Below are 9311 nucleotides of genomic sequence, written 5' to 3'. Positions count from 1 at the left end.
TACATCTAACTTCACAATTTATGGTCAAGTTCAAACAAGAGGTCAAAGTAAAATAAATGAAAGGGTCTATATTTGAAGTTAAACAGCTCTTATCAGTGCCTATCAGCATATCTGTTTGATGAAAATAATTTTCTTGAACTCTATCTTTGAAACTGAGTGATGTCAAGATTAAAGGGAAGATTTATTTTAAAAATGTAGAAGTTGTTGATTTTACCTTATACATATGTAAATCAATATATGCCGGTAAAAGTTCATGAATTTTGGTAGAAATATTCCGAATATCGTCTTTAAAACTTAATTAAATATAAAATGTGACTGTTGGACAGACGGAAAAACAAAAGGACAGAAATATTTATGGATGGAAGAAATATATGACAAACATAATATGTCCAGGCCATATAATATGCAGGGCATAAAAAACCCATTTTATGTGAGAAATTTTGTTTGTCACACAACGGTCTGAAATGCTTCATTATTGGTAATCACAAAAATTGCTTAGTTCTCTAAAGTGTTTACTTCAAATCTGTTCCAAAGCTCTTCTAGAAAAAGTACTTGAACACTGTTGAATGTATTTATCTTGATTTTGATAAGCAAAATTGCTGGTTATACATATATATAATAATAACAATTGTGTCTTTGAAAATTGTCTTTCAAATGTGCATTTCATCATTTTCCAGTTTCAATATGTTAGAATGACCTCAAGCATTCATGACTTTACCATTTCATGTTTAATGTTATAAGCTTATATTACGTTAATTGGTTTGAAGGTGGAGCATACGTTTTTGATACTACATGTAGCAGTTTGCTAGTTTGCTTGCAAATACTCAACAATAGATAATAATTAGTACTATATTTAAAGGAATCATTGCCTACTTAGTAAAGTATCCTCTTTATACAAATTATCCCATGTTTCCCACAATCGTTGATGTCCCTGGCAATCTATACTAACTAGACTTTGATTCCTTATCATTTTGATATATTTTATTTATTATTAATCTTAATTTCATTGTGAAATAAAATTGTAGCTTTAGAATTTAAAAATGTGGAATAATAGATTTAAATTACAAGAGGCCTGGCATGCCAATTTCAGTAGTCCTCGCCCACTGACTCGAACACAAAGACAGCCGCACGAGATTTACATGATGCATATTTTGCCTGACCTTTTGATTTTTCTTTTTTATATTCCGGTGGAATTATCATGAAATTAACTCCACTAAATTTCAAACAGTTATCACAGAAAAACCTAGTATTAAATCAAAATAAATACATGTATCATCTGGGATTAACTTGGCTAATTAATACAAGAACAAGTTGGGCTCAATGTTCCTTTTAAAAATCGCCCCGTGGGGATCCGGGTTAGAATAGGTCCTCAGTACCCCCTTGCTTGTCGTAAATGGGTCGGTCCTTCTGAAGAGACTGTATAAACCGAGGCCCCGTGTCACAGCAGGTGTGGCACGATAAAGATCCCTCCCTGCTCAAAGGCCGTAAGTGCAACGCTGTCCAATTTTAATTTCAAACTTCCTCATTCTGATGTCAGAGATAAGTGAATTCGGCAGAAAACAGAGTAAAATGATTTTTTTACATGTATAAAATGCATATTTACGAAAAAAAAATTAGCTCCGCAGGACAATTCATTAATCTACATTTAATTTACATTTACATTTCTTTTTATGCAAAATTCCTGCTACAATATTAAGAAGCATATTTATATCTTTGAAAATTAATAGTAGTGCAGAACTAATTTAACAATATCTAAAAACATGTACCGAAAGGGAGCAACAGATTAAGACTATTACCAGCTATACATTTGTACGGTTTTAATATTACTTTTTCATTTTTTCAATTTTATTTTTTTTTTAAGTGTCGTTCTCCAAATCTTTTAAAGTCCTATCCGAAGGACATCAAAACATTCATTTCAAAGTGCAGAGCGCATAGCTAAGGAACAATTGCAATCCAACTTACATGTAGGTCAATTGGGTCTACAATTGGTGAAATGGGAATACCTTCCGAACACGTAGCAAGTTGTTTTAAGCATTGTTTCCAGCAATTTCTACCAGCAAATACTTTATATACTTGGCGAAATAACACGATATAAAAAAGAATGTTTTTTCATGATTTGATCATTTATTGAAAGGGGGGTATGTGAATTTAGAAGATACATACCCTTTTTAACAAGTTTTATCTTCAATTTTGTGAGATTTAAGCATAACTATTGTTAGCATCACTATAAAAAATTGATATTATCAATTTTTGAAAACTAAGAATCAAAATGTGATAGATAAAATATATACTCCGGTATTATTAGATATTTTTTTTTCAAATCGATAAAAATTTATTTAATATACAAAGAACGAAACGAGGAAGTTCAATAAGATAAAATGGTGGACAGGTTTGGAAGCTTTATAAATAGCTTTTTCTTTACATCAAACAAACATGTTCGTCACCTTGAGATACCCCGCGCACGATATACAACCTTGTGATATTTGTAGTTTATGACATTGACCACTCTTTAGTAGAGTATGAAAGTAATGTCTGTTTGTTTTTAGCTTGAAATCCCTTCTATAACTTGATTCCACGCAGACAATATTTAATCTACTTGTCCATAAGTTGGAAAAAAGTCAGTCTGTACTTTAAGATTTTCAACTACAATGTAATATGTATTTATCACAAATATGTTCTGAAACTTTTTTCTTCAACATTAAATACTTATTATTAAGTGCTTTAAGTTGTGCATGTGACAAACACATTACAAACGCAATAAAAAATCACTAAAACATACATCTTATTCTAAATTTTAAAAAATGGAATCAAGACTCAAGTTGAAAATGACAAAAAAAAAGGGGACGGATTTTTTGGTTCAATATTATCGAAAATGTCTAATTAAACCTCGAATATGCTGCAATGAATTTACGAAATGCTGAAATAGGCTAAAGTGAAATAAAATACATTTGGTTCTCTTTTCAAATGCAAAGAAATAAAGATTTAGAGGGAGAAGAGATACGCATAAAAAGCAAAAGCCATCTTATGCATAAAGTGGCCCTGTACTTATATCAATTAATTAACTATCACCCTCTTTTCATTTTCACATATCAAAATAAAGTAGACACTTGGTGCTTTCATGTTCTGTAATGAAATTTTGTTTTGAGAATCCAAATATATGAAAACAGCCTTTGAGAAATTCCAGTGTTCTTGAAATTTGCAGAAAATATGCGTATTTGACTACCTTCAACAAAGGTATAAAATATGAGCACAGCCCACGATCCAAAAAGTAAAACATGTTTTTGATCTTCCGAAATAGACCTTTCATTATGTATTGGCATATTTCGGATCAGAGGTTGTGCTCTATATGAAATATTGAAAAAAGCACTTCAATTTTAGGTCATTTTCAAAGGAATTTTCAGGATATGAGGAAAATGACGCATTTTATGACGTCATAATGCATTGACTAGATGTGAAATTACGTCACAATTAATAGATAAAGTAGTCACCAACAGTGTTTGTCAAAAATACTGCATTTGCAACCTAAACTGAGAGGTTTTGAATTTTCAGAAATTCTCAGGGCCAAATAAAGCCCAAAGTGGCTCTTCCTCTTTAATTTTGATTTGTAGTCAGGATGTCCAAAGTCATAACGAATGAGACTTAAAACATCAAGCATGTGAGGCAGAGATATAAAACTCCAGAAAAATAGTGTGGTGGCACATTTTTGTAGGGATCTTCCCATGTGAATCAATCCATTTACTGTATTATTTACATTGAAATCAGCTATTCATTACTTTATACATATTGTAAATTTACATGAACAAGATACGTTCAATTATTTAGTACTTAACTTCAGGGATCGAAATTGAATCTCATAATAAAGAAAATATGTGAAAAACGGGAGAGGACATTCAGAAGAAATGACGCTGTCGGAAGTCATAAACGTTATAATCGTCTTAACGTCGTTAGCGCCCGGTGATCATTTAAAATATTGTATATTTAATGATAAATTTGCAAGTAAGAGTATTGACTACGGTAAAAATATCAATGCTTCTAACACTTTTGTTGTTTTATGTGCCTTATAAATTTTGAAAGCATAGGCAACAAAATAAGGAGGCTGGAGGGTCAACAAATTAATCACAAATTAACCACCAGATTTAACTTAGTTTTTTTAGATACGGTAACTTAAGCTGTCTACAATCATTTCACAAAGAAAAAATTCATACATTTTAGTTTTAAAATTTGATCATATTCTATATCTTCATATGGAGCTCTCCTTTTAAAGGAGATAAAAATAGTTTGAAAATGGCTGCCACACCCCAGCCACGTTAATAACCATTCCGACATTTTTTTTATGTATAAGAAATGATTATGATTTTTATCAAAGAAGAAATTCAAGAATACATAAAAAATAAACTCATCTAAAAATTTGGAGAATGAAAAGTCGGTTTATTTTTTTTTTAATTAAAAATTACCGATTACTGTTAGCCTACATATGAATTGGTATATTTTATTTACTTTAATACATATACTTATTTATCAAAATTTCATTCGAATTCCATCCTTAGGATTTTCATTTGTTCCAACCAGAACACTACACTACTAAGTTAGCATAAAGTAAAGGCTTTCAAGGGCCTGAAAGTCAAGTGCAGGTCAGAAAAGGGTTTTTTTTTTTTTTTTTGATAATATCGGAATTCAGCAAATCATAAAGCTAGAATTTATTGATTCACATAATAAGCACGTACTTTTAAATGATTCACAGTCCAATTGATTACCTTTTTATTGTTTGCTGGACAAATAATGTTGGCAGTCATATATCAACTTTAAACCAATTAAAGTCGCTAAGTGCTTTCCAAACGAAAGGTATATGACTATATTGCACCACCAGACAGATAAAAGATTTTTGGAAATGTATTTAATATATATCTTTAGTCTATAGATATGTTTTGAATACTTTTCGACAAAAAATGCCGTATGTCTATAGTAGGATAATTCTTTGGTAAAATGTAGACAACCGATTTTTGTTATTAAATGTCTCGAGCTCATGATATCGATGAGTTGAAAGATATTAAAGATATTTCATTTAGTTTATTATATTGTTTGCATAAGCATTTCCAATAATCTATAACAATTTAAAATCAAATATTATTAGTCGGAGATATAACGTTTTTCTGCCTATATATTTCTGCCTATCAAATGTGAGAAAAGTCTAGACGGGATTAGATGTTCAAAACGTTAGGAAATGTGGTTTAGGAAGGTGCTGCATTGTAAGCGCCAGACTGTTATTGTTAGCACATTAATTCATTTATGCTTGACAAATATTAAATGAATAAAATGATTTATATGAATATATCGAATAAGATGTGGTAAATATATTTGCTTTTATACATATCAAGAGAGAGTACTAAGAGACATTGTCCTTCGTATACCGGAATGTGGACGATCCTTTGATTTCATGGACTCATTAATTTCTTCTTTCTGAAAGTTTTTTTTTCAAGCTTAGAAATTGAAACACGTCAAAGGATGAACGATCTGGCGAATAATGTGGGTGCGACAAATTATTAATTATCTGTTTATTCCCGAATCTCCTTTACTCTATATGGAGTTTGGGTTGAATGCTTTCATGAAGATATTTAATGTTGGATTTCTGATTCTGGTTCCATCCCCTCATAAACCTTCCGATTTTTTGGCATAAATTTGCTTTCTTGACCTCTCCAGAAATCTAACATCCTCCCTAAATAAGAATTTGAACAACACGACTTCTGTTTTTGTCAAGTCTATCTTATTGTCAATTTGATTTGAGGATTTAAAGCAATAGATTCAAGTTTCATTAATAAATGTTTGAATTTAAGAATTTTTGGTATTCTTAATTGTTAAGATATTCTTACATCATGTCGTTTTCACTCATTTTTCAAAATATAAGGTGATCATTGAGTACTAAGCCTTTTAATGTCAAATATTTCTTTAAAAGAAAGGAAACTTCACCAAATGATGCCTTTCAATGTTGCTTTGCATATTAAAGTCATCAAAAGAGTCAGTTATAATTTGTTGAATTTTTGCAAACAAACACTACATTATTTGTTGCAAGTCCTGCTCGCTAAGGGCAGTATTAATTTCTGATGTCAATTATATCATTTTTGGCCATTGAAATCCACCTGCTCATGTTTCCTTAAAACAGATATTAGTTGCTGTAAATTTCACATACTACTAATACAGAGAAAATTTCTTTGTGATTCTTAAAGAGTTTTAGAGCAGCTTAAAAGAAGTGTTTAATTTCTTTCTAGTTTACCTATAATTGTTTACTATTTATTTAAATGCAGTGTTCTCGAATAGCCATTGTTTTTGAGCTTTTCACAATGAAGCTTTGTGATAAAAAGTGGTCACCTCAACTTCAATCAATTCATTAAAGATGCAGTCATAAGAGAAGGTCAAGCTTAATGTCATATGATTTCAATGTTACATTTCATAGAGTTCAGGACTTTATTTAAAAATTAATTGAACAGCCATCGCATTTCTTCATGATCAAGTTATGTCACACCAGCAACAATTAAGTAAGAAAATTGCGTCTAGCAAAGAACACTATTTAATGACTGAAGATGCCTTTAATTATACAGAAATAAAGACAAAGACATAAAGGCAAAAAATATACAATTTCTGTTTTAAAAATTTTACATTGAAGGCAACAAAAAATTAAAAAAAAATGAAATTAATTATCAAACTTATCTTTGTAAATTAAATTTAATTGGGTACTACATGTACTGCATACAAGATATATGAATTTGTACTTAAATGGATCTTTCTCTGTTTAATTGTTGTGTTGATAAATGTAATGTCAACCATGCCACTGTTTGCCTTTTATTCCGCTTTGTGAATGTTGAATTTCACTCTTTAATTGGTCCTTGCTTGTTCGAATCTTTGTACTGTGATTGAAACTGGAATCAAAATGTTTCATGTAATTTGAACTATAAATAAAAAAAAACTTGGGAAGATAGAAATTTAACAGCAAAACACACTTTTTAAAAGCATGTTTTTAATGCATAATTTCATTGATAATCCTTTCTTTTTCAATCGTCGCTACTTACACTCTTTTGTATATCAAAACACCAAGAAACACCAAAAACAGACTCAAAACTGCCACCGCAAAAAATATCAAGATTATGTTGAAAGTGTTCTTCCAAAATGATTTTTCATCTTCTGAAATTATGATTCAATTTAACAATTTGGAAATAAGAAAAGATGTAGTAAAAAGACGTATCAATATTTTTATCAAATAGATCTTATGTCCATTCTCTTACATTTTTTAAACTTGGATTAAGAAAATATATTGCATTCTATCCAAGTCATCTATTAATAGATTTTGTTCTATACCAACAAAACATAATTGTATCGTTATTGAAAGATTAAATTTCAACATATTAAATCAAGGGGTAACTTAAACGAATACCTTTGCTATCCACATGACATTCCCCTGTATTACCTACAGTAAAAACATGATTTAAGTTCAAAATATTTATTTGAAAACTTAATTATTTGATTATTTGCAAATATTTATCAAAAGCTTAAACGTGTCAATTTGTTATTAATTAGAATTCCAATAAAACGACAAATTTATGTAAAAAGTAAATGTTACCAAAACAATATCTCTCAGGGCAGTTTGGTGTGGAAGTTAGATTGTATACCAAAAATGAAGAACAGTTCCGCACTTGTATATCAATTTCCCTGTCACAGGAACATTTATTTGTTTTTCCCAAATTTACACAGGCTTTCATGTCTACTGTTTTATCGGTAAGACTAGGCCCCAAACCTTAAAAGGAAATTCCTTGTAAGTACATGTAAATTGAATGTTTCTTTGAGAGTGTCAGGTTGTTTATCAATGTACTGTATATCATTTACCATTCAACCAAATCGGGGCCTCCGTTCCACAGCTGTTCCTTTCAACACATGATGTTGGCATTTTCACATCAACATTTCCATTCATCGGTCGATACCAACTGTTTCGCAGAACGGAATCGCAAAGTTTAAGCGATTTTTCTTGGCAACTAGTTGATCGATCTCCGGAAACCGGAAGGTTGAGTCGATTTTTTTCCTCACAAGGGTCTTGAAAAAAAATGTTTGCTGGATTAAAGAATCTGCGAGTTGTACATGAAAGATGTTTTAGATGAAAAAGAAACCATTTTAACATACCTGGTTTTGAACATTCCAAATTCTCGCCTTTAAATTAGACATAAAAATTATTGTGTTAAAGAAAATCCCAAAGAATGAAAATCACATGTATATAACTACATTACATAATTAAAAAGAAACAATATAGTTATGAATTCAAATCAATAATGACTTACCAAAGCAATAAGCAACATCACAACTATCAGGACGAGATAGGTTGTATAAGTAAAAGGTTCCGCATTTCAAAATTTGCACTGGATACTGTTTTTTACAAACATCAGAACCAGCATGCATGCACGCATTTTTTGTTACAATTGTCCCATCAGTGGTAGGATGAGAGCCTTAAAAATATTCATATATTTTAAAATAGTGAATTTTAACCTTCCCATGATTTTCATATATATATTAACTTTAAATCTTATAATTGTATTCATAAAAGAATGTTGCCATATTTTTGTACCTTTAGGCAAGTATAGAGGGTAATTCGTTCCACAGTAAAACATTCTTACAGGACCCTCGGCCATTTTCCTGGGAAGTTTGTCATCATGACCTAATACTTTGTACCATTTATTTTTACCAGTTTCGATGTATCTGTCGCAAATGCTTTTTTCTCTAGTTCGTTTGCATGCCGTTCCCCTCCATCCTCCATTTGGAAGAATGGAATGGTTTTCCTCGTCACATGGATTGACAAAAGCCCCTTTAACAGTAATGTTTTGAACGTTTTTGACAAAAACCACAAGATATAAGCAAAATAAAAAACAAAGAACAGGGAAGATCCTTACCTTTATCGATCTCTATAAGGACATAGAGGACAGCTAGAAGTAGCCGCATATTCCCCATCTTATTATCACATCCCAAATATTCTAGTTTGATTTAACTCTTAAGATATTAGATTACTAGTCAATATTTCGACACGCCTTCCAACTGATAACACGAAAATCAATACAAAAAAGGCCGAATATGAAATAATTCAAAAGTTGTCAGGAGGGAATTTGTTTCTTCGAAATGTTATTCTAAACTGTGCTTTAAAGAACCTGTCAATCAGATAATGACCAATAGGAATCAAGTTTTTTTAAGCAAATATCATATATATATATACAAGTGTATGTATATTAAGACAGAATAACACATATTTTTGATTTGAAAAATGGGGCCAGTTATCTTCAATG

General features: G+C 30.7%; 1 protein-coding gene across 1 annotated transcript; it reads right to left on the bottom strand.

The window, feature by feature from the left end:
- Positions 1-7394: 7394 nt before the first annotated feature.
- LOC134282742 (uromodulin-like) lies at positions 7395-9000 on the bottom strand. The gene is made up of 7 exons (XM_062765144.1): positions 8925-9000; positions 8603-8839; positions 8319-8483; positions 8164-8190; positions 7873-8076; positions 7610-7783; positions 7395-7456 (listed from the first exon to the last, which is right to left on the bottom strand). Exons 1-7 carry the CDS (start codon positions 8980-8982, stop codon positions 7395-7397), a joined length of 927 nt encoding a protein of 308 aa, XP_062621128.1. The 5' UTR covers positions 8983-9000.
- Between the last annotated feature and the right edge of the window lie 311 nt (positions 9001-9311).

Source organism: Saccostrea cucullata, unplaced genomic scaffold (assembly GCF_032062105.1).
Source record: "Saccostrea cucullata isolate Sc308-1 unplaced genomic scaffold, CSIRO_AGI_Scuc_v1 ctg3323, whole genome shotgun sequence".
In the NCBI taxonomy this organism is placed as follows: domain Eukaryota; kingdom Metazoa; phylum Mollusca; class Bivalvia; order Ostreida; family Ostreidae; genus Saccostrea; species Saccostrea cuccullata.
Note: the sequence above shows the minus strand (reverse complement) of the source record. Positions and strands in the feature narration are given on the sequence as shown.